This window comes from Myxocyprinus asiaticus, chromosome 28 (genome assembly GCF_019703515.2).
Source record: "Myxocyprinus asiaticus isolate MX2 ecotype Aquarium Trade chromosome 28, UBuf_Myxa_2, whole genome shotgun sequence".
Taxonomy (NCBI): domain Eukaryota; kingdom Metazoa; phylum Chordata; class Actinopteri; order Cypriniformes; family Catostomidae; genus Myxocyprinus; species Myxocyprinus asiaticus.
In genome coordinates, this window is record NC_059371.1 from 22,745,448 (window position 1) to 22,772,238 (window position 26,791).

Genomic DNA, 26,791 nt, shown 5'->3' on the forward strand with positions numbered 1-26,791 from the left:
TGCCCTGTATTTGTTGTAAAACCATAGTAACCACAGAATGATGATTTTTACTACCATTGTTTTCGTTTTCCTGTATTATTATTATGATTTCACTATGAATATCATGGTTAAAATATGGTTACTGTAGTAAAACCGTGGTAAATTTATTGCGAGGGAATGTAAAACGTATTTAGAGGGCACGCAAAACCTATTTCAAGGGAATGCAAAAAATATTGCGAGGGCACGCAAAAAAAAATAATTTTTTCAAGGATATTATTCTTTTTTATTAACATTTAGGATTTTTTTAATTATATTTGAATCATTCAAAAAAGTGATTCAAAAAAGATGTCTGACTTTCCATTCAAATTGCAGTCCTGCTGTGGCACTGAGGAAATTTTACCTTCCTTCATTCTCTCTGTTGGTGGTGTCGGGTTATGAAACTACCTTTTGCAACTGTGTCAGGTTATAATTGACACTAATTACATCGATGAACTGTAGCTGGTATCAAACCACTGTGAGCTGAAAAAGCCACTAATTAAAGGCTTGTAAGCAGCCCCCAAACACTCTCTCTGATCAATCGGCCTATTAAAGACTGATGACGAGAGAAAGCTTCATCAGCCTTGCATTCTCCTGAGAAAAGGGCGAGAGACAGCCAAGAGAGAAAGTGAGAGAGGTGTTGATAAATGTCTGAACATGGGGATTCTCTGTCTGGAATGTAAATGTCTTACTGAGAAAAGTCCAGAGAGACTATGCAGTTTCTCAAAGAACTACTTATTTTGGGTCTCTAAAGGGCTGTTCAGTTATGATGTCAATTTGTAGGCCAATTTGTTTCTTCTGGAATTTCCAGTGGGTTTTTAGAATAGTAGTTTCCAAGCATTTAAATGCATGTTTACATGCATATCAGGCATGTAAACACATATCCTTGTAGTAGTTGTAGTGCTTCTTAGCAACTTGCACTAAAAAAAACAGCTTCAAAATTCACATTTAATGTATGACTGTGCATAAATTATGTTGTAGAACAAAGCTTTAAAGTCTCTTCAAGTTATTTAAAATACAGACCTTATTTTACTCATAAACAGAAAATTGCTGGTCTAAAAACCCATTGGAAAACCCAAGGGAACCCATACCTAAAAAAAAAATGTAATCAAATTAATAACAAAATGTGCTAATTAATTTATCAAATTAATCTCAATGAATTGCATATCAATATTTACTGAGAAATGTCCCCCCAAAAATATCATTTAGCATATACAGTGATTAAAATAATAATAAAAAAATAATCTAAAATAAATATCATAAATGAGATTCAAATTAGGGCTGTCAATCAATTCAATGTTTTAATTGAATTAATCACAAGATGGGCCCCAAAATAAAGATAATTTAGTATATAATTAAATTAATTATAATATAAAATAAATATTATAATTTAGTTAATTCAAATAAATTATATTATATGCATACAGACAAGTAAAGCATTTAGATAATACAAAAAGTGGCTTTAAATTCCATATCATTGAACATAACCCTATTATTGATCTACTTCCGTCTATGCTATTTTTAATTGCTAATTTATGTACGGACACTTTCGTAGCGTCTCACTTTGTTTGTGTTGCGTTTCACTAGTTTTCAGCATCTTTAGTCATAAGTGATGTGTTTTTGGGACGATGTGTCAAATTAAACGTAGTTTGAAACTTTGAAAATTGCATCTCAGGAGACCTTTATTCTGTTGTGCTCTGCCCAGCTGTCATTGAACTTGTCCGCTTGTTAGTTTGACGAGGCATGTTGCCTGTACAGCTGGAGCTCTGACTGCCCCCTACTGCTACAGATTTGCTAAACATCAGGGCTGAATTGCTCCGATGGCAGGAACAGGCATGATTAATTTGTTCATTTTTTAACACATTAGTTTTCATGAAATTAATCACACTAAATTAACACCTTAAATCGGCAGCCCTACTAATTATCTTGTGGGCTTTGTGACGACAAACTGATTTTTTGCACCCTAGGGCTTTTAGCAAACACAACCTTATCCATCGTTGCACCACAGGGTTATCAGCATTATTTGAGGTAGATACACTTCAATAGAGTTTTGTTTGTGGGCTCTATCGGTGGAGAGCAGACTGTTAAGGGATTGGAGGCCTGTTTGAGACCCTCTGATAATCTGCTTTATCTGTTTTCTACCTTCTGTCCTACTCAGTTATAAAGTACTTCATCCCATCCTTTGGTGGCAAGTCTTACCTGGCCTTCCCGACTATGAGGGCCTACCATACTGTGCGTATTGCCATGGAGTTTAGAACATCGGAAATGACCGGGATATTGCTCTATAATGGCCAAACTGGCAAAAAGGACTTCCTATCTCTGGCACTGATAGGAGGAAAGGTTGAACTTAGGTAAGTAATAGAAAGAAAAAAATGTCATCAATAGGGTAATGAATCGAGAACCATTCTTATTCAGAATTTAAAAAATAAAAAATGCTGAAATGTATTTGTTGTTTCATGTTGTACTTAAAGTTTGTGAAACTTAAATCAGTGTAACTACTTACTGGTTGTTCAATATGACAACATGTAATTAAAGATGCACATTATTAATATTAAATTATATTAAAATACTATTGTTTTTAGCATTTTTGTTTCTAATATACAGTATATTTACAAAATCCAAGCAGTAAATGGTCAAATGTTGTTAGGACCCATTGTTTGGCGCTTCCTCAGAAGTACTAAAAATTGTTAATGGAATTGTTAATGAACCAGAATTGAAATGGCAACCAGAATTGTTCAATTTCTTGCGATTCCCATACCTAGCCATAGAGTATTTTTCCTTTTTTAAAGAGAGCAAAATTTGTTATCTTTCTCATGAATTAAAGGGATTGTTCACCCAAAAATGAACATTCTCTGATCATTTACTCACCCTCATGCCATCCCAGATGTGTATGACTTCTTTCTTCTGCAGAACACATATGAAGATTTTTAGAAGAATATTTCAGCTCTTTAGGTCCATATAATGTAAGTGAAAGGTGACCAGAACTCAGAAGGTCCAAAAAGGACATGAAAGCAGCATTAAAGTAATCCACACGACTCCAGTGGTTAAATCCATGTCTTCAGAAGCGATAGGATAGGTGTGGGTGAGAAAGAGATTAATATTTAAGTCCTTTTTTACTATCAGTCTCCCCCTTTGACCAGCCCTGACCAGTAGATGGCTGAATGTGAAAGCAAAAGTCACGTCCACATCAGAATGTGGAAATGAATTTCCTTTTTGGACCTTCTGAGTTCAGGATGCCATTCACTTGCTTGTGAGGACCTACAGAGATGAAATATTCTTTTAAAAATCTTCATTTGTATTCTGATGAAGAAAGAAAGACACACATCTGGGATGGCATGAGAGTGAGTAAATGATAAGTGAATTTTCATTTTTGGGTGAACTAATCCCTTTAAGTCTTGATTACTGTTGACACCTTATCCTTTGCTGTTTCTCTTTCCTGCATGAAGATTTAACACAGGTTCTGGTACAGCTTCAGTGGTCAGTAAGGTACTTGTAAAACCGGATCGCTGGCATCAACTAGTGGTAGTCCGTAACAGGCGTAATGCCATGCTGAGTGTGGACAATGAGCCAAGCGTCGAGGGACAAAGTCCCCCAGGCACCGACGGACTCAACCTGGACACAGACCTTTTCATTGGAGGAGTGCCTGAAGACGTGATACAAGAGTAAGAGAAGTCTCACCATACACAGTCTAGACTGACTCTAAATACCAGTAACAAGAGCTGAGAACAGCAGCTTCTTACATGTAAATGGCCTTACTCCAGTTAGAAGCCTTTAGGAAACTATATGGAGAGAAATTACCTAATGTGTTGACTGTTGGGTATTTTCTGTGCATGTCTGTAGAAGCTGGCCAGAAAGACTAATATGACTTAATAAGATTGTGCAGAAATAGCCAAATCAAATTAGCATCAATCAGAGATGTTTTGAAACACTACTCAAGCTCTTGTAGATTTAATTTACCATTTTACTCTCTGTTCTCAGTCAAGAAAACTGTATTTTATCAATCAAGGGGAAGAATCCATGTTGACCTTAAGTTTTCTGTGTCATTTAGGAATTATTTTGATATAAGTTAAAGAATTAAGGAGTACTAAGAAACTGATTTAATTCAACATTTGTCAATCTGTTCACAGTGAAGTAATTAATGTATTTTCTCAATTAAGTGGAAGATTCCATGTTGCTCTTAAATTTTCTAGTTAAGGAATTAAGGCGTACTAACAAATAGATTGGTGTGTTTTGCAGTGTCAAGGAAAGGATATTGGTGGCCACAGGCCTGGTGGGCTGCGTCCGCATGCTGGATGTCAACAATTACGTCTATAACCTGCAGCAGAATGGCGATGGTGTTCTGTACGGCTCGGGTGTGGGCGAATGCGGCAACAACCCCTGCTTGCCGAACCCCTGCAATAACGGAGCCTCCTGCCAGGTCAAAGAAGCTGAGATGTTCCACTGCAAGTGTGTCAATGGTTTCTCTGGTGGGTGCACCTTTTAACTTTTCTAAATGACCTTATTATTTACAGTGCAACTTTAAAAGTGAAGTGTGTCATTTCAGTTTTTAAACCATTTTCAAACACCGTCTTCCATTGTTTGGCCAAATGGAAAGTCCCGTACTGAACTCAAAGCATTGGTTGAGGTTCCCAGTGAGTTTGTTCAAACAGATTGTAATTTTGTTTGGTGCCGCCGTTGTCGCAGAAATGACATGCTTCATCATTATGCAGAATTTTTAAATAAAGCTAATGCAGTGACTGTCTGTTACAGTTCTGAATATCTGGACTTGACTGTATTGATAAGAGACTAGGCAGGGCAAAGAATGCTTGTCTACTCAATTTTAAGCCTCACGAGTATGAAAAGACATATGAGTATTTACCCAACATTTTAAAGGGCAGCACGGACAAACACACGAGGAATATAAAAATACAGCTTCAGCAGTCTTGAATATGTCCAACATGGACAGAAACCTCAAACTGAATAGGAAAAATGTAATTATTTTCAGAGCAACATAGGAACTTAAACTCTATTTCCTAGTAGGGCTGTGCAAATACAGTCATATTGATAAACTGTACAGTGTTGTAATTCTTTTTCCTTTTTTCACAATATTGCATTAATATTTAAGGTCCTTCAGATATTTTTATATGTGCATTCATATAATTTTCCTACAGATCACTTCCTGTAGTTTTAGACAGTCTTCCAAGGCACCATAAATTCCTGTCTAATAATATAAAACAAATTCAAGAGTGATTTTAAATGATAACTATGCACATAGTTAGTGGCTACAAGTTTGCTTCCGCATAGCAGATCATTGTGTTATTGTTCTACCTGTAAGGTACATACGTAGTAATGTATCTTCCATTTTCCCTTACCTCCATCTTTGCTCTTTCACAGCATAAAAAAGGTGTCCTGAACTATAGTCAACCACAGAGCAGAAGTTAAAATATTCTCTTTGTTCATACCAGAGAGATTTTTTTTCAAATCTTGCAGTGTTGCTCCAAACACTTGAAATATTGCCCAGAGTAAATTGCTCTGTTGTTCTGCTCACAAGCCTTTATTGAACAACCTTTATAATAATACAGTTCAATATCTTCCACTTTAGTTTAGTGTGGCAGAACTCTTCAAAATGAGGTGTGTTGGAAAATGAAGACCCTTTGAAGTTGAAGAGTACACAAAGAAATTGGCTAGAGGGATAAATATGTGGGATAACCTTTACTGTTTAAAGAGCAGGATTGTAAGTTGGTGGGTTGCTGCGCTGGCTTCATGATAGAACAGCCTTACAGTTTGAGAGCAAGAGAGAGAGACACCTAGTCGAGTATCTCAGAACACAGCAGGAGCTTTCATTACAGCAGGCAGTTGCTGCCTCCCGTGGCGTGATCTCCTACTATGCTTCATGTGATCGTGGGAGGATTCTGATGAGGCCAGAAGCACTGACCTAAAGCTGTTTCACAGTTTCTCAATCCAGGAGAGTGGAAGCACAGCATTCTTCTCTATAGCTTAATTTTGAATTGTAATAATGTAAAATCCTTTTAGAAAATGGCCTCTCCTCAAGTGGAAATACTCACCCAGCTCTCCACACAAGCTTAACTAGCAGGGTTGGGCAAACTTCAGAATTTGAATTTGATTTGAATTTTCCATGCTGACTTAGAAGTGGAAACATTTAAAGAAATTCAACATAGTTACACAACAGAGAAAATTCATCAGTCCAACCAAACAACAAAATAGGCTGTTAAAAGTTTCCATTTTATAAGCCTGCTTCATGTTGTTTAGCTGAATTTTGAAAATTTTGGGAAGACTCCTGGAAATTATGTATTCTTTCACTATGGTCCATAATGTAAAAGTCGTCAAATTAAATTGAACATTTAAGATATAATGTACAGTCTGCTGTTTGTTAATGCAAAATAATGCTCCCCTAAGCGTAACCCCTATAGGGGTTTATTTTGTGATAAAGTACCTCAACTTTCTTATTACATGGCTACTTACCAAATTAATAAAGAAATGGCCATGAAATTTTTATTTGCAATTAATTTATTTTATTATGTGAGAAGAAAGAGGCTGTGGAGTCTCCAGAAACAGCTGAATTCCACCAGTTTTTTTGCGTTGGAGTTCTGTTGGTGTTTTGACTGTACATTATCCGTCTTAAGACTACTGACCAAATAAATAAGTGAACATGAAACATTGATTTGAGTTCAAATTATTTTATTAGCTTACTTGTAGGGATTCCAGAGTGAGACGAGAAGTAGGAAATTATTCACAATACCCAAATGACCAGTAAAATATAACGTTATCCTCAAATTTGCGGTCATTATTCAGAAATATCAAACTGCTGAATGGCACGATTGACCAATCAGAATCAAGTATTCCAGAGAGTTGTATAATAATTGTAAATATAATACAGGTTTTTATAGGTGGCATTTCAAATATTAGTTCAAAATCTAATATTTCTAAAAAAACAAAAAAAATGTTTCTGAATGTTCTATCTAATGTTTCTGAAAATACCCCATGTGTTATGCGATAAGTTTGAGTAATTCGTACAGAAAAATGTATTGTATTATTAAAAACTACAATTACTGCAGTTACTTAAATTTCTTTGAATTTTATTCCATTTTAATACCATTTTCTTAAATTCAAAATTGAATTACAATTTTGCTTCATCTTTGCTACTTCGATTTAAATTCCGGAATTGAAATTGAAAAGGCAATTTAATTCTGAATGGCACTCAACCCTCATAACTAGTCGCTGGTCTGTATGAGAAGGAAAAGGAAGCTGATAAGTCCCCCAAGTCTCAAGAATGTCCATTTCTGTTAACAGGTCCAACCTGTGCTGATGCCCACAACCCCTGCGACCCCAATAAATGTCATCCGTCATCACGGTGCCAAGTCCTGCCTGAGGGAGGTTACAAATGTGAATGTCCAATGGGACGTGAAGGCAAGCACTGTGAAAAAGGTAAAGTACTACAGTACATCATAGTAAAAATACAATCAGTGTATCGACTCTCCGAAGGACCAAAATAACTGTTACCTCTCAGTTGCAATTTCATTATTGATTTTTGCTGGGATTGACTGGGCCGACTTGGATATTTGCTGTAGAATTATTGAGGGGTAAAAACAGGATGAGGTTATAGTAGATTGGAAAAGTGAGATTGTTAACTGTCCAGTTAACTCCAGTTGACCTCCTGTGGATGCCATACTGTAAAATAGGCTTTATCAGCTAAAATAATGTTGTGTCGGCATCTGGGAAGTTGGAATTTGAAGCTAGTTTCCTTTTTACTCTATGTCTGGGTTTACATCCTGAATTGGAAGATCAAATGTATGGTAGGTCGTGGGGGATTCTTCATGCAGATTTCAGTAGTGGGGCATCCTTGGGGAGTTGGACCCTAACCAGGGAGGAGAAACTCCATTCTGCTGCCATTTTAAAGCTTTCATTAGCACTCGTACTCTATTGCTTTTCCCTCTCTCTCGCCTCATTAAAATTCCTACAGATGTTTTAGACTGCAAGCATCAGGAAAGCTAAGACCAAATTAAAGGTTTGGAAACACACTCTCTCACACACACACACACCTGTGCAACCCACAATTGTCAAACAAAAGGGGCCAGAGAGTCACCTTTTCGACTAAGAAAGTCTCCATTAGCAGGTGATTAAAATAAATTGATGTGAACCAGAATCAATGAGTTGAGAGCATCCATCAGACACAGAGTTTTTTTATCGCTTAAATCAATGAGATGAGTAATTCTATCAGTCAGCTGCGCATCATGATTAATGGGGAGTCAGTTGGGCAAAGTGTCCAGGGAGAGTGGCTCTCTCAGATAAGAGGATGTCTAGCATTGTTTGGCTTCTCTGAAATGACAAAATCAGTCATCGTAACAGATGAGTGCTCCCTACTGGAAGTGGCCAGTAGGTAAAATCCAGTACATGGAGTGGAAGGAAATTTTTCATGCAAGCAGATTTAGAAAATGATGGGTAACAGATAAATATGATGTGCTTGCTTAAAATTATGATATCAGAAGTAAGTCAAAAGACACCAGACTTTAAATAGTGACATTTCCCCATTATCTGTGAAGAAGAGCAGTATGGTGGACCCAAACTAATACATGAATTGTCTTTTAGTCGTTAATTATTATTGAAAGCAACTTTTGGAAATACATATTTTTATTATGACAAATAAAAAAATAAAATAAAAAAAATCCATTGTTAGTTTTGTGAAAGTGCATATCATGAAATGGTTTACAATAGTTGTTGTGTTTTCCTGGTATATTTCAAAATAAATTGGTACATTTACTTATTTAAAAAAAAAAAATTATTACTTTAATAGTTGCATTTTCATGGTAAATTGCTAAACAAATTGGTGTTTTTATTTAATTATTTATGTAATTGTTTATAAATAGATTTTTTCGAGTAAATTGGTACATTTACTTATTGATTTATTTAATTGCTTATTGATATTATTGATTATTGATTTCATTCTAAATGAAATTTGTACATTTATTTACTGATTTATTTATTTTATCTGATTAAGTTATTTAATTTGGAGTGTTTTGGTTAGTCCTCCATACTGCTGATCTGTGGTGAGTTCTTTAGTAGTGCTGTGATTGTTCAGTCCTTATCAGCAGACCTGACCTTTACTATTACATGAAACAAAGTCTAAATGAGTGACCTGAATGCACGGTAGAAAAAGAAGCCTATCCTTTCTCACAGTCAACTTTGACTGCTCACTTCCTTGTTGTGTCTGTGAGTGTTTTGTGTTCCCCTGTACAATAGCGAAGCTGCCGCTGAGTTAAACAATAGCTAATTATCTTTTTAATCTTAGTCTACCATCACCAGACTGAGTATGTGCTAATCCTGTGCAATTACAGCAGAATGCTTGCTTTGCTGAGTAACAGTGCTGTTTCTGGGTGTTTGTTGATGGTTATGTGTGTACGTGGGATTGTGTAGGCTATATGCTGTTTCCTTCCCTTTCATTCCCTCCAAAACTTGTTATATCTGCAAGGCATAACGGGATCATGTCCTCAATAATGGATTCATATTTTTCAGTGTCAGACAAGGGAGGAGCTTTTATTCCATACTTCACTGGGGACTCATATCTGGAGCTCAAAGGCCTTCATCTCTATGGCCAGGATCTGAGGTATACCTTGAGGTGTTGACTATTGCTTTGAAATTTACAGTGGCCCCAGTAAGTATTGGGACACTTTTGGACACTTCAGCCAGAGTTAAAATGTATACATTTCACTGCATTAGATGAAAATTTTTAATTGTGTTGCATCTGCTAACAAATGATGCTAGAGCTTTTCCCAGAATTTTAATTGCAATTACTTTAAACCAGCTGGTCCCAAGTTGATTTTTTAGTAGATGTATGTCATTTGTAAGTTAAAGATGTAATTAAGTTCCCCTCAAATTCACACAAATGCACTAGCAGAGTAACCAAAGGTGGAATTCTTCACATTAGCTATGGACATCTTCCATTAACTTTGGTCAACCAGAAAGTGTCCAAATACATTTGTCCTATACTGTATTTATTGTTTTTGAATTTGAAATATAATTTAGTAACCTATAAAAAAAAATAAAAAAAATGTTTTTTTATGTTTTGCTTACAAAAGTGAGCTTGTGGGATCTCTCCTTGATATAAATGGCATTGGGTTTGATTATTTGTTTTATAATGCAGTCATTTGTTTTTAAGTGTGACTAAAGTATACAGATACTTTATTCTGATGATATGTCATGATGATACACACTGATGCTGTGTCTTATCTAATTGTATTGTGCTTTCATTATTTTTGCATAGGCAAAAATTCAGCATGACTATCGTTCTGCTAGCCAATGACTCCAAAGGCATGATCTTCTACAATGGTCAAAAGATGGACGGAAAAGGAGATTTCATCTCTCTCTCCCTAAATGATGGTATCCTAGAGTTCAGATATGATCTGGGCAAAGGGCCAGCTATCATTAGGTAAACATTAATGACATCTCTCTCTCTCTCTCTCTCTCTCTCTCTCTCTCTCTCTCTCTCTCTCTCTCTCTCTCTCTCTCTCTAGTGCTATTATGATTAGATTCTAATTATTTTTACAATGTCAGCCATAAGTGACTAAATAGGTGCATACCAAAAACAAAATATTTCACCCACCTCTTTGTGTATGTGTGTGCACATATGTCCATCTGTGATTATAGGAGTAGAGAGAAAATCAAGCTGAATGAGTGGAACACAGTGAATCTGGAGCGGGCCAGCCGGAAAGGAGAGATCAGCATTAATGGCAAAGATCCGGTCAGAGGAGAGGCACCGGTATGATATCACTAGATCTGTGTCTTTTTTGGCATATGCCCATATTTAAGCCCAATATTCTGGAAAAATTGGCTCCATGTTACCACAGACAAAGGGAGGTTCAGAAATCAACATTTGTCACCCTTCTTTTAAAGAACAACTCAAACTGGTGCCAAAGTTGTTCCCTAGAATAAGTACTCTGGCGGTACCATGGTATAGTGATACCATCAGATGGTAAAACCATGGCACTTGGAAAAATACAGCACTATGATACTGAATGATTACCATATTTACAGTATATACCATGGTATTTACATGCTACTATGAGGTATTTCAAAAGAATACCATGGTATTACATGGGTTCATGTCCATAAACCATGGTAATTCCATAGTACTTGGATGAGTACCATGGGACTGACTGATTACCATATATACCAGGGTTTCTAATGTACTTCAAAGAATACCATGATTTTACCAAGGCACATGTCCAAAATGATAGTAAATCCATGGCACTTGGATAAATTCTGCACCATGGTACTGACTAATTACTAGGGATGTTCCGATACCGATACCAAAAACCGAAACCATCTGATGTACAAGTGTCATTACGTAAACCTGTGGGTTTTTCTTTGTATCCTGAACAATTCTTCTGGCAGTTGTGGCTGAAATCTTTCTTGGTCTACCTGACCTTGGCTTGGTATCAAGAGATCCCTGAATTTTCCACTTCTCAATAAGTGATTGAACAGTACTGACTGGCATTTTCAAGGCTTTGGATATCTTTCACAAGAAATTTCACAATTTCTGCCAGGGTATGCAAACTTTTGAGCACAACTGTATATAGTTTGCATGTAACCCAAATGTGAGTGCTTGTGAATGTGTGGAGACAATATTGTACTGACGCCAGCTGCTCATAAGGCTCCTCCAAGTTTCATACAGGGAAAACATCATCATGAGCATCGCACACACTGTTTGTCGCAGATGACAGTAAGCTGAGTGCAAATTCACACTGTAGCACAAGGCACATACAGAGTACAAACTCATTTAATTAAATTGCAGCCTTTTGCGGATTAATAATCACTTTGAGTCACGTAGCGACCAGCTTTTCCACAGTGGGAAGCTGCCGTTATAACGTCAGAGCTCCTTGGTCAAAACAACACAAACACTTCAAAGTAAAAGCTCTGTCAAAATTAAAGGTAAATTTATAGGAAAAAAAGAATGACAAATATATCACTAGTGTAAAGTTATGTAATATTCACTGTAAAACTACTACAGCTAATAATAATAATAATAATAAATCAGTAGTAATTGTATTATACTAAAGCAGTATCTAACATCTGTGATGCTCTGTTATGCAGCACTTTATTTGACAAAATACATCTCCAGTGTTGTATTTTGGATTGTGTTGTGAGGTTCTGTATATAAGCACTTCATTTGATAAAAAAATAATACAATATTATTGTGACGAGGAGGAGGGCGTGGCTGGACCATGAGGGTATACGGCCGGTGCTGAATCAGCTGATCAGTGGGAGAGTGAGATAAAAGGGAGCCGGAGACACCAGTTCGGGAGAGAGAGAAACGCACACAGCCGCGCTGCATGTGTGTCTGTGTTCGTTAATGTTTTATGTTGTTTTAAGTTCATTTATATCATTAAACCTCTCTGTTGACTGTTCAGCCGGTTCCCGCCTCCTCCTTTCCCATCCTTATACTGTTACAATTATGTTGAAAATGTATTGTTATATTTTCATTTGATTAAAGTTTAATAAATTCATTTATTTAAACACCATTTTGATGATCAACTACTCGGTACTTGTACTCGTTCTCAAAAAAATGGTATCGGGACATCCCTACTTATTACCATATTCATATGGTACTTCAAGAAACTTCATAGAATCACATGGTATTACCATGGTACATGTCCAAAAACTATAGTAATACCATTCAACTTTTTGTTATGTTTTTGTCAGTATTGAGTGGTATGGGCCATTGTGCTTTGTTCAGTGCTTTTTATGGATGCTCGCTTTGGATGCAAGTTATGCCTTTGATGCAGGATCTGGGTGCATGTGTGGGTGGCTTTCGAAACTGCCCCTTTTGCATGTGTTCTTTTGTCTGTGCTCCCATTTTGCTTTTAATTGCCATTTGGAAATGACACTGTGTCTATTTTGCTGCATGCGCAGTGCAGTTCTGCACCCACTCAGATCAGTCACAGCATCCTCTGCGTGAGCTCATGTCAAACCCAAAAAATGACAGTAGAACAATGACATCAGGCTGCTGTCTTACACCATCAACTCACAACCCTCATCCTCATAGTGTCACATAGTATAATTTGTGATTAGCTTCATGTAGTCTTGTGCATAGGCACTTCAGTCTTGATAAATAAAGTATGCCTTTTTTAAACAATCCTACCAGTGAAAATTGTGCTTTATTGTAGCAGTAGGAAAGGAAAATCTTATTAAAAGGAAAGCATGAGAGGATGATAGCAGAAAAATTTAAGAAACTAGTAGGGTCTTCTTCTAAAGCACTTTCTGCAGAAAAAAACCCAAGAGAAATATTTTATATTCCATCAATGGCCTCTGCCATTCTACTGAACAGACTCTAACTACACCATGTCATAAAGCAAAAATAAATAGTGTGAGTGCGGTAGTGTAAAACATAGAGTTTTATGTCCTTTCTGATTTATTCTGAGCATTCGTTTCTGAGACACTGTACACACACACACACACACACACACACACACACACACACACACACACACACACACACACACTATATATATATATATATATATATATATATATATATATATATATATATATATATATTTGTGCCTTGCATGCTAAGTGTCTAGCTTGAGTTATGTGTGTGAATATTTTATTCCTCAGGCTTATAGTCTGCTGCATGCTGTTCTGTGTTTACTGACATACTCTTGTGTTTTCTTCACTGGTAACATATTTTTTCTTCCTTCCCCTGTGCTCTTTTTTTTTTTTCTTTTTTTTTTTTGTGCTGTCTGGATATAAGAAATCACGCAAGGTAATGACTGAAGTCTGGAATCACTTTCTCCAATCAACATCCTCATTACCACCAAGAGCAACATTGAATAGCCTACTGTCCATGTCAGCTTCATTTTCAATTAGTCAAGATCAGGTAGAGCAGTGGTTCTCAACTAGTGGGTCATGACCCAAAAATGGGTTGCAGGTGTGTTCTGATAGGGTCATGGACAGCAGGGAAAATACACTGCTAAATGCACTTAATGAAATGCAACTAAGCATATATTTGTGCATAATTAGGCTTATCAACTTTAAAAGAAAGGAGAAAATGCCTGCCATATGTTTTGTTGGTGGTATATCAAAGGCTGTGCGTCTAATCAAACTCAGATTCCAACGCAGACAAAATACGGATCCAAAGTATCCAAGGTAAAAGAAAATTCGAACCAGACTACACTACGTTAAATTAAGGCAGTAAGAATAAAGATGTTTTTTGCTGACCGCAGTGTGTTTTGTGTTTTAAATTATTATCTTATATAATATAATAAATATAGTAAATACATAATAATAATAATATATTTCATTACCAATAAGCAATTTTGGGTCACCACTAGATGTCCAATGTAAAATCTGTGTCCTGAAGCAAAACAGTTAAGAACCACTGAGGTAGAGAAACAAACAAATGGAAGCGAGGGCTTTTTATCTTCAAACCATTCCATATGCTGAAAGGAAAGGCAGAGAGAGAGATGGTTTAAAGAGCGATTTGGCTTTCACCTCAGGCCAGCTGGTATGGGGGCGGCGAGGGAGAGAGTTATCATTTGACCACCATTGTTTCATCAGCCTTCCAACAACAATGAAATGTCTTCATTAGTCTTGCGTGGGAGGGCCATTAAACAGCCTCGCTGTGGATGTAGTCTGCGAGAGAGAGGGAAAGACCGATGGCGTGGAAAACGCAGTGTTATCACTGGAGAGAAAGCGTTGTGAGAGGAGGGGAGCGTGATACAGAGCTAGAAAGAGTTGTCCTTTTGTCTTTAGTTGCATACTGCTTACATTCGAAGTATTAAATTGTGTTCTGTTCAGTTGTTGTTTGGATTATTTACTTTTATTAAGTCATAGCTTAAGTTGTAGCTTTTGGCAATATTTTTGAGGGATGTACTGAAATTTTGGCCACTGAAAAATCTTGGCCAAACATGCAATTTTTGGATTTCTGCTGAAAGAGATAGTAGGCCAAAAATCTTTGATAAAAATATGAACAGAAACGACTTCTTTGTCAGATCTGATAGCAGAAATGTTGCCATTAAAAAAGAAGCATTCATGTGTGATCATCTTGGTTTAGTCACACTTAATATAAACACTGGCTAATGATGCTGTTTTGCCTAAAAGAGCTCACGTTTACAGTTGATGTGTGATGAGATGCACACAGAGAAATTCAGATGGACAACCAGCAGAACAACAGTCTCACTGAAGACTACAGAAACATATTGTGGTCAAAATAATTTTGTTGACTGATAGAGATTGACCGAAACTGGTTTATAAGACCAATACCGATAATAATGTTTTACTGTCAAATAGCCAACATGCTGATATTTTTGTTTATATTTTATTTTTTTCCCCTTTTCTCCCCAATTTGGAATGCCCAATTCCCACTACTTAGTAGGTGCTCGTGGTGGCGCGGTTACTCACCTCAATCCAGGTGGCGGAGGACAAGTCTCAGTTGCCTCCACTTCTGAGACAGTCAATCCGCGCATCTTATCAAGTGGCTCATTGTGTATGACACCGCGGAGACTCCCAGCATGTGGGGGCACATGCTACTCTCCGCGATCCACGCACAACTTACCACGCGCCCCATTGAGAGCGAGAACCACTAATCACGACCATGAGGAGGTTACTCCATGTGACTCTACCCTCCCTAGTAACCGTGCCAATTTGGTTGCTTAGGAGACCTGACTGGAGTCACTCAGCACACCCTGGATTCGAACTCGTGACTCCAGGGGTGGTAGTCAGCGTTAATACTCGCTGAGCTACCCAGGCCCCGCAGAACCAACTTTTAATTGTTTTAATTCTGCTTTTCAAAATGTTGATAAATACATAATTATTATACTACAATCATAAAAATTTAAACGGCATCTCACTTAGGCATGAATCACTGTAATAATTTATGAAAACTACACATTCAAATATTAAGTTTGTTTACTAGAAATTTACTACGTTCTGTAATTTAGTTTACGTTTACTTGTAAACGCCATAATTAAGCTCAGAGCGGTGTAAAAAAGTGTCTTATATTGGTAAAAGATATCAGTCAAACAGATTATCGGTTTGTATTCAGTGATTGCAAGTGATGTGAGAGGAAGTGAGTGTGATATAAAACGAGAAAGAGTTGTTCTTTTGTCGTATTTGTTTTTGGGCCCTTGGGGAAACTTCCTTACAGAACTTCCAATCACCTGCTCAGTCTCATTTCATTCCGGTAGAGAACTAGATACTGAAATGTCTCATCCAGCCTGTGGTTGTCGGTGTATTGCGGATTTATGTCTGGATTTCTCACTGCACATGTCTCTGACCACATCAAACAGCAGCTGGGCGAGAATGTTCCTGGCTATGCTGTCTTGGCCCAACCACATGCTTGGACTGCCCCGCGGGTCCATAGCCAGAGCTTTTTCAAGCTTTTACCTGTATTTGTACCCAGCTATTCTTCTTTTTTAGTGCTGGGATAAGAGCAGAACCACATGTCAAAAATTGGCATTGCTGTTGATGTCCCATCTTTTTTTCCTGGCAATTAACTTGCCTTTCACCCAAGGCTACTATTGCCCTACATAAAGTAAAGATTTTAATTCATTTTAAGTTGAGCCACATGCTGAAAAATCCCACTGTAACCAAAGTGATTTTCATGCATGTTGCAGAAATGCTCATTACATGGTCATCTGCGGTGTAAACAATAGGCTACACCAATTATAGTTTACTGCTCAGATTTTGAAAAGTCTTTGGAACAATCATGCATCCATTACATTCTTTCATTAAAAAGCCATCCATATCAATCGTCCTCATTTAAATTGCATCAATTATCTCTGTACTTTCTTTCTTACCTCTTTCCTCTTGTCTTATGTCTTATGTGTTAGTTTCAGAGTAATTTGCCATTCAGGCAACTGAGCTTAAATCAATTAAGGTTTGTAATACAACACTCACATTGATGTGAATAAAGATTAGGTGTGAAAGTTCAATCAATATATTGGCTTATGTAACCATCCTCTCCTACATTGATTGGTTTTACTGGAGTTGCTCCACCAGTTCACCAGTGACAATTTATGAGCAAACTATATTATCATTATAGCAGGGTTTGTCTTAAATAATGTGGCTTTTTGTTAGTTTGGTAGATAGATGAGTGGATAGAGGATAAAAGAGTTACGTTGATGCTCATGTAGGTCCTCACACTGACTTTGGCTCTCTGCAGAATCAGCACACAGATCTAAACTTGAAGGAGTCATTCTTTGTGGGTGGAGCCGCTGATTTCCGCAAAGTAGCTAGAGCTGCCGCCATCAAAGATGGCTTCAAAGGGGCCATTCAGAAGGTGAGATCCCTTTAATGTAACTTTAATAACGTGAAATGACATTCAGCCAGTCATCCTAACTGATTTGAAGAATGGCAGACATTGGTAAGTAAACTCTGGCATAATGCAATAACTGCTTACGGCATGCTCTAGATAAGTCCTCTGACAATGCTACTGGTTGGCAGAGGCTTCATCTTGGTTTGAAAATCGTCATTTTACACGGCCAGCTTTAAAACTGTGACCAAGCCTAAATATAATATTTATCTCCCAAAAAGTGGGGGGACAAATTTAGACAGGCTTAGTAGGCTTTGCTGACATAATATTCATATACTTGTCACCAGAATATGTTTCAGTGAGTTCAATGTATTGATGTTCATTTGGGCGTAGATTACTTTGATGGGCATTCCAATCCTGAAGGCTGATAATGCCCTACACTCCAGTGATGTGTCAATGTACCCCCACCACCCATGCTCCAAACATGTTTGTGAGAATGGGGGCCGCTGCAGCCCCCTTTTGGAAAGCTACGAGTGCGTTTGCCGCCACGGATTTGTTGGTCAGCACTGCCAGGACGGTGAGTACCTTCCTTACTACTGACCCTCCTCCATATAGCTTTTCTTTTCTGTAAAATTTTACTACCCAATATATCCTCTTCTATCTCCCTATCACACTCCTATAAGGCAAGATTTGCTTGCATCTTTAGCATGCATCAACATTTACGGCATGTTTAAAAGAAATAGCTAGTGGCGTCTATAGCCAAAGCTTCACATATAGTCCTGTAGATTTAGCTTAATCCACGCCTCCAAACTTGAAATATAAAATCACTGTCCTCCCTCAATTTGTATTCCCAACACAAACACACATTGGGACTCCCTCCAAATTCCCAAGAACTTTTGCTCACCTCATTAACCTTGCTGGGTCTTACCGATGTATCTTTAACACTAATTAACCCACACGAGCATGAAGCCTGCGATACATCACACTTTTCCTCCTTTCCTTTAATTAAACAGTGCTGTGCCTCACATCGATTGGTGTAATTTGACTCCGTCTTCTCTCTTCCCATCCAGCAATATTTGAGAAATCCGCTGGGGACACAGAGGCCATTGCGTTTGATGGTCACACTTTCATTGAATATCACAATGGAGTCACAAAGAGGTAATGTCGGCACACGTCCTCATGTCAGTGACCTCCCTTACAATCATAATCCACCCTGAGTGCTCCGTCTCTATAGGACCAGTCAATGTGGGGAGATGACAAGAAAATTACTCAAGCCCCATTTTAGGTCCTATGTGCTTCTTCGTTTTAGCTAATGACTTGAAATCATAAATTACCACTTCTTCTTGCTTGTCTCTTTGGTTTTCTGTGAGCTCTGGTTGGTTCCAATTAGCGCAGCACCCGGAGGAGTCTGCTTGACTGCACGCCATTGCAGAATATCAAGCTAATACAGTACAGTATACTGTAATGAAATTTCCTTCACCCTCCACTCCCATACTAGGATCTCAAACCCTCTGGTCTCCACTAAATCGCATATCCTAAAGCTCCTCTGGATGGGTCATGCCTTCATAATTGCTTCCTTCCTCAGTTATCAGTTGATTTCTATTCCTCTGGTTGATCCGAAGTGTCTTGCAAGCACCAGGGTCTGAAATTACATTCAGGTTACTTCTGTTTCTACTAGAAAGGACAGAGTTTTTGAACTCGACACAAGTGTTAAACCATGGCCAGAAAAATTATTTGGACACTTAAGTCACACTAAAAATCTGATTGCATTAGATACAAAATGACAAACCAAGTGACATCTGCAAACAAATTATGCTAAAACTTCTCTCACACGTGTTTAGTGTATGTAAGAAGTCCGTTTCCCTGGTGTCCTTGCAGAGTAACCACAGGTGTAGTTCATCACATTAATTATAAACATGTTCCAGTAGCATTTGATAACCAGAAAGTGTCCAAAAACATTTTTAGTCTTAATTTTGAACCCTTTTGAATTTATTTTTAACAAACTTCTTTATATGTCTTGGTTGAAAAGTCTTTTTGTTATACTTCCTTAGAAAAATGCCTATTGGTTTGATATTTTGCTGCAAAGATATCCATACACTAAGTGTGTGGCTTAAAGCTGGCTCTACACTAGCTGATTTTTCCAATGATTTTCAGGTGTTAGCTTCATTAACGTAATCACTGGCCAGACAGAGGGACACAGAGCGCCCATTAGCACCTTTCAGCAGGAGGTGTTAATCGCTTGACTGTCTGGACCAGCTGAGTTAACACCTTGAATCACTGAAAATACACATCTGACTTGCTTGAAATTATCACTGACTGTGGGCGGGGCAGGAACATGCCACCAAGGCAGTGACCAAAAAGTGTAGGGTTTTTTTTGCCGGATGAAGGAGGAAATTTTTTTCTGCAGAAAAAGCATGCCGTCTGGAAAGCGCTCGTGGACGGTGCATTTGGAGGAGAAGTTTATCTCATATGTCATATCATGACAGACCATTAAAAGAAAAAGTAGTCAGAGATCGCTGCCGAACTCAGTGTACATGGTAAGGAACCATTTAAATATACAATAACGATTATGAGTAGCCAGGTTGTAAATTAATATTTATACTACTGCTGCAGTGATAAGGCACAGAACAAAGTCAAAGGCAGTCGTTAAGTGGGACACCTTCCCTCCATTTTTAATCAGTAAATGTGACAAGCTCACTGACTAGGAGGGCAAGATTAGCGAAAACAGTCATTAAGTGTGACAACTCCCACCCAATTCGAATTGTTCTGAGTCTGCTAGTGAAGAGCCAGCTTAAGTGTCAAAAAACTTTGTGGGGCCACTGTATATTTTTTATGTCCTATTGCAATGTCTCCAATATTGTAGTCTGTCCCCTGCCATGTTGATTGACTATACGACTGACAAAATGCACATCACATCACAACACTTATTATTTAAACGTACTTACTGTACATGAGCGAACCTAAATTTAGGACACACAGTGTATCCCATCTTTGTTATGTGCTGTGTTTGTTTGTTTTTCTGTCTGTCTAGCTGTCTATCTGTCTGTCTGTCTGTCTGGATACTTAGCATTTTTTGTCCATGTTCTGTCTGTCTTATTTGAATGTCCTCTTTTTTCTTCCTTCTACTCTCAAGCCAACTGACCAATGAGATCCCAGAGTAAGTAACCCAGAGCCATTCTGGGGTTAATTTAAACAAGCCAAATTAACGTTTTACACAAACCGTTGATTTAACCCAACACAAAGCATTCATATTACCTTACCATATCCCATTTACATTACATATAGGCAAATACTTTGAAAAATTCAGGGCCCATCTATCAGAAACTGTATGTGTTTTTCTACATGGTAGTCTGTTTCCAGGGAAGGCTGCATTCTCATCAGCTGCATCACAATCCACTTCCAGAAATGCATGCCTAGCATGAATAATGAGCATTGTGAGGAACAAATACACTGATAGATTCCTGCAGGAATCATGCATGGAATTATCTGAACTGAATTTAGAATTATGTTTGTATTTACTGTATGACTTATGTAAATATGAATAATGCCCCTTTATTAACTGCATGTATTTTTTTATTATTCTTTTTTTCTTTAACTTTTTAAAGCATGGTATACATCAGAATTTAATTGTTTTTTTAATGCTGGTTGAAATGGGTTTTTACTGCCCCATTAGAGAGATGTTCAATCTGTTATGGTTTTCCACTTAGTGATTCTTATTTTAAATTATTTGTTTCATTTTGAATGTAATTAAGTGTCTAAGTGGCTGTACTGAGTCCTTAAAAAGCTGGCAGCTTGATTAAATGAAATTATGTTCTGTATTATGCTCCATGGAAAGTTCTGCTCAGCTTTTAAGACAAGACAAGATTGTTTGTCAAATTACTAACAGTAATTTCTAATAATTGTGCCCAAAGATAAAAGCGAAAGTGGCACATTAATCAAGGATTTGTCTCTCAAAAAACTGCCCGCAGTTAAAGAGTCTTCATCCAGTAAAGAACGTAAGTCGCCGCTGGCATCAATAATAGTTAAGGACAAGGCCCTCTGCACTGACGTTCACTCTGCCCAGGATTTAATGCTTGTCACTTCCTGTACAAATGAAGTGCCAGATTAAAATTTATCTCAACCAAGAAAGATGACCAGCCCTCCAGAATGAGTGTCATCAATTCAACATTATCAGGTTTTGAACAGAGCCCTAAAAGTAAATGAATTCCTCAGAGGACATCGGCATTGTGGCACTACATTTTTTGGAGTGGAGTAATATACAGTATCTGTTAGTGTTTACTGTGTCCATTTGTCTTTATTCTCTCTCTTTAGCTCGGCAACCTTGGATCAATTTACCCATGCTTAAGATTTTAGTGACCTGTTCCTAAATGTGCTTTCTTCATAATTGTCCATTGACCTTTTTCGAACATTGAAGTATGTTGTATTTAGCTCTGTTCCAAAACATAGTGTGCTGCCTACTGTCTAGTTAGGGAGCTTCCTTCTAGGGCAGTATCATAAACATCATGGAACCTCATAAGTGACAGATTTTTAATGTTTTTGAACTGTACATAAGCAGCAACTCTGCACACCACACGAATAACGCTCTGCATGGGAGACTTGCAATTCATTTCAATAGAGTTTCACATTAGCATGTTGCTAAGCTAATGGCACAATAAAAACATAATACATAGCACACACAGATTTGGTAAAATAATACATTTTTAATTACACTAAACTATAAACAAATGAAAAATTAGTATATTTATGATTAAAATTTATCTTGCTTCGTCCACCACCAACCTGACAAAAACAAGGTATCTACGGGGGCTGCATAATTAAGTTGCTTACCTTTTGGAACATGTTTCATGTTGGGAGCACGTCTATTGTGCCTTATTATACTGTATCTGTAGGCAGCGCACTAAGTTTTAGAACAGAGCATTTGATTAGCTTTCCTCGAATAGACATGATATTGGTTTAGCTCTTTTGAAAATTATGGAATTGTAGGTTAACTGCAGTAAAGCAACCATATTACTTTACAGAACAATAGCACTGCCGTGCCATACTGGTACAAATACAGTATTCTACTGTAGTTTTGGTTGTCTGTGTACCTAATGACTTTGCCCATGCTGGCATAACTGCTGTATTTAAGATTGGAATAATCTAGTAAGGTCATGCTGCTGGCCCTCCAGCTTCTTTGTACTGACCCTCTTGTCTCTGTTATGCGATCCCTGATCTTCCCCTCCACCCTTTTGCACTTATTGCATGCCTATCATTTCTTCCCTTGCTCTTCTAAGCCCTGAGTCACTGGAGAACCCATCTGACCAGAGGTGAGTCTCCTCTGCCTGAACTGTGTTCAGTGGCATGCCACTTTCCAACACCAAGCCACCCTGCACAGGTTAAAGGCCAGGGCTTTTTGTCAGGTAGCACATCCCTAGTTTGTTGTGGAACAACCGAACCTGAAATGTTATTATTAGTGCTGTCAATTTAACATATTCATTTAGTGCAATTAATTATATGAAAAAAATAAAATAAATAAAAAATGTGTTAAAACATGTTATTTTGTCCTCTGACCCGTATGCTGTAACAGGGAACATGTCTTGCTGAGGCAGGCAACATTTAATGAGTAAGGGTCCGTCCACACAGGCTGCCTTCTTGCATTCAAGAACGCAGCTAGATAGAGTGCTACGAGATGAAATGCAGGGGTTTCGACTCGAGATGCATTTTTAAAAGTTGTACATTGTGTGTGTGTGTGTGTGTTTTTTTTTTTAATAGGCTCGGTATCATAACAATGCGGCTCTCAGAGACACTAAAAAAACAGCAAGACAGGATGCAGTCTAGCTCATGTTTACATAGATCAACATTTAAAAAGTGTGCAGATGGAATGCAAAAACATGTTTTTTTTATTATGTCTGTTTAATAATTTACTTGCCTTTCACAACAATTTCTTATTATTATATTATCTTTACTTGGTGGATTTTCTCAGCAAAATATTGAAATAGAGTTTTGATAATTAAATATTCATATTCAATATTGAGTAAAGTTTTTAATCAATTGACAGCACTAGTGATAATATATCTCAACCATGTTTATTTTTCTAATATGTAATGCTGATTGTGAGAGACATGCATTTAATGGCTATTCCCATTTGAGCCACTGCCCCCTAAAGGTGGACAGTTTGAATAAGCCTGATTGCTCTTCCTGTTATGAGAAAATAATGCACCACCCTGTTACACAAGCTGCTCTCAAAAGATTAAGTTTTAAAAGTAAAATACATAATCTAAAATTAATCCAAATTATTGTTCATGAAATCAAGCTTTAATTGTTTAAGCACTGCCTTCCTTTAGAATGTTCTAGATGCTTGAGATCCTAAGGGGACATGAGCAATAATGTGCTCAGCAGAGTGGTGTATAATCACAGTTAGCTGCCCTGTTAGAGGTGCTTTGGCCTGGAGCCGTGCAAGGGAAGGTCTGTAGAAAGTAGAAAGAGTCCAGTCAGCACATTACATGTGTCTCATTGGGTAAGAATTCAATTACAGCAAATAAATATTCAGTTTTACGGCATCACGGCCTCATCAATACAATTTACATAATTAAATTCTGTCTTTTTAATCAAAGAGTTAAGATATGTTATTTCCAACTCTAGAATCATTCGTAGAGTTCACAAACATTGTGAAATGAAATTTGAGATGTCAGTCAGCTAGTTTGTAGTGTGGCAGACCGGATAGGACATGGAAGGGTGCTGTCTGATTTCATGCTTCCATTCTGCTCTCATAGTCTGATTAATTAAAGGCTGATGCTATTTGCACCCTGGTGCAAATAATTATATATGCTATTTACACCCAGTACAAATAGTGGTAAAATTATTTGCACCCCAACCCTGGTGCAAATAATGGGAGATACTAATTGCACCCTGGTGCAAATAGTTTTTGATACTATTTGCACCCCTATTTAAATAGTAACATACAGTATGGGCATCACTGCAGTGTGTTTATTGTGTTTATTTAGAGTCCCACAGACAAACTACATTAACCCCTACCTCTAAATCTTACCTTAACCTTACTTTAGAAAAAATAACCTTAGTTTTACTACAGTAAGTGCTTTGAGTTTAGTGTCAGAAAAAGCATCATATAAATGTAACATTCATTCATTCATTAACCATGGTTTCACGCACAAACAGGTGCGATCGATAGACCCCGCCTCCGGATCATACCCTTCTCTGCACTCCCCGACATTCACCGTGACCAAATCACTGCGCTGAAATCAACATTTATATTAATTTTTATCTATTATTTTAAGTAATATTAAAGGAAATATGAAGATTGTAAACAGGAAATCGGATGGGAAAAATGTGGGACAAAACATGGATTCAAACCGCGGTCGCTAGGACAACACTACACAATCACACAACGTCTTTACTCCCCACACCACTACAGCAACATGAATTGGTTAGTTTGTTGTATATTTCTGTGGTTCCACCACGCTATAAGGGTGCAAATAGCTGCTCTGTGTGGCAGATACTATTTACACCGGGTTGTAAATAGACACTCCGTTAATTAAAACTGCCGTTGATCTTCAAGGTAGCTGTATGGCTCCCCGCATTAGAGACAACATGCACCGTTTGACTCTGGACTCTTTCTAGTCTTACAGGTTAAATTCTCAAATAAATCTACACCTGACGTGCTGAAAAAACCCCAGTTTAAACCAGCCTAAGATGGTTTGCTGGTCTAGCTGGTCTTCCAGCCTGGACAGGCTGGTCTTCAGTTGGTCTAGCTGGTCTTCAGTTGGTCTAGGCGGTCTTCAGTTCGCCCAGCTGGTCTTTAGTTGGCCAAGCTAGTCATCAGTTGGTCTAGCTGGTCTCCAGTTGGTCTAGCTGGTCTCCTAGCCTGGCAAGCTGGTCTTCAGTTGGTTTAGCTGGTCTTCATTTGTCCAGCTGGTCTCCCGACCTGGCCAAGCTGGTCTTCAGTTGGTCTAGCTGGTCTTCATTTGTCAAAGCTGGTCTTCAGTTGGCTAGCTGGTCTCCCAGCCTGGCCAAGCTAGTCTCCAGTAAGTCTATATGGTCTTTCAGCCTAGCCAAGCTGGTCTTCAGTTGGTATAGTTGGTTGCTCAGCCTGGCTAAGTTGGTTTTCAGTTGGTCTAGCTCAGTGTTTCCCAAACTGGGGTACGCATACCACTGGGGGTACGTGAGGTGACAAGGGGGGTATGCAAATAAAATTCTGAGATTTACTGTTCTTTTAATTTCATCACAGTCTAAAATAACATTCAAACCCAGTTCATGTATTTCTCCCTGGCAAAAATATTTTTGTGTGCCCTCTAGTGTAGAAACACCAAAATGGTTGTGTCATAAAGGTCAGATAAAAATGCAATGAAATAACCCTATCATTTGCGGTTAAAAAATGCATCTACTCATGCGTTATGCATCACACAAGTAACTTTTTTCACCAGCCCAGCATACTGCTAGGTGACGTAGCTTAGTGATAGTAAGTAAAATTGATACTTCACTGTTTTACCACACTCGCACATGTCAGTCGTCCACGATTTTAGTTTGTCTGTTGTTGTTTTTTTTGTTTTTTTGTTTTTTTCACAGTTTAAAGCGTAATTTGTATTTAAGGCTAGACGCATAGGGAGTTTTGATTCTGATGGTATATGTTCATAAGCTTTGATGACAGTTGTCAGACATCCGGTGTGGCCAAATAATTTTCCACATTTACACGCAGTAATTTTCACTCACATTTGCTTGCACGCTAGAGACCTGTTTTTACATTGTTGCATGATGTTTTTTTCAGCAAATGAGCTCAACCTTGCTAACAGTGTCAAATGTGACATAAAAAAGCACCTTGAGCTGACCACACAATTGCACAGATACTTACCCGCAGTGCTCGAATTCGGCCGGTGTTGTATCGAACTCTGTTTCCCCCTAGCCCTGATAGGGTATGGGGTTATGGTTAGGGTAGGTAGTGTAGTGTAGGTTAGGGTTAGGTTTAGGGTAGGTAGGGTACGGTAGGGTAGGGTAGGTTAGGGAAGGGTTAGGCTTAGCTATGTGCATGGGGGAACACATTCTGACAGTGGAGATTGTTACCGTCAGATACTGTTCCCCCCATTCAGATCTGCTGGGCGTAAACAGATCCCAATGGGGAAACAGAGTTCGACACAACGCCGGCAATGCCATACCTGCAATGATGCACAATTCCAGGCACAGAACCGAACGCTGTTCTTGTGTACCACGACACGATGAGGGGGGAGTTTTCAAGTTATGCAGTTGTTTCATATCTAGCATAAACATCTCAATTGGTAAGCCATTTATTCATTTTGTGTATGATTAATATAACATGTACAAAACATATACAAATATAACATGTTTAATATAAAGGGGTTGTTTTACAAAGATAGTTGTGTTAATTATAAATGTTTTCTAAATTGTGTGAATGTTATCTATGCGTTAGAAAGGGGGTACGCGAAAGGATATTGAATGTTTGGAGGGGTACGCCACTGTAAAAAGTTTGGGAATCACTGGTCTAGCTGGTTCCCCAGCCTGGCCAAGCTGGTCTTCACC

At 38.0% G+C, this 26,791-nt stretch overlaps 1 protein-coding gene across 7 annotated transcripts in view; it reads left to right on the forward strand.

Annotated features, from left to right (window-relative positions):
• Positions 1-26,791, forward strand: part of LOC127418985 (agrin-like) — a 417,085-nt gene that overhangs the window by 375,966 nt on the left and 14,328 nt on the right. For 4 of the 7 annotated variants that reach the window (XM_051659953.1, XM_051659954.1, XM_051659958.1 and 1 more), the window contains 12 exons: positions 2,174-2,366; positions 3,462-3,677; positions 4,252-4,481; positions 7,306-7,440; positions 9,526-9,616; positions 10,274-10,438; positions 10,657-10,768; positions 17,174-17,290; positions 17,657-17,840; positions 18,334-18,421; positions 20,397-20,420; positions 22,537-22,569. In XM_051659953.1, coding sequence (XP_051515913.1) covers positions 2,174-2,366; positions 3,462-3,677; positions 4,252-4,481; positions 7,306-7,440; positions 9,526-9,616; positions 10,274-10,438; positions 10,657-10,768; positions 17,174-17,290; positions 17,657-17,840; positions 18,334-18,421; positions 20,397-20,420; positions 22,537-22,569 — 1,588 coding nt within the window. The remainder of the gene's footprint in view (positions 1-2,173; positions 2,367-3,461; positions 3,678-4,251; positions 4,482-7,305; positions 7,441-9,525; positions 9,617-10,273; positions 10,439-10,656; positions 10,769-17,173; positions 17,291-17,656; positions 17,841-18,333; positions 18,422-20,396; positions 20,421-22,536; positions 22,570-26,791) is intronic. The other 3 variants (XM_051659955.1, XM_051659957.1, XM_051659960.1) reach the window with 1 other exon arrangement.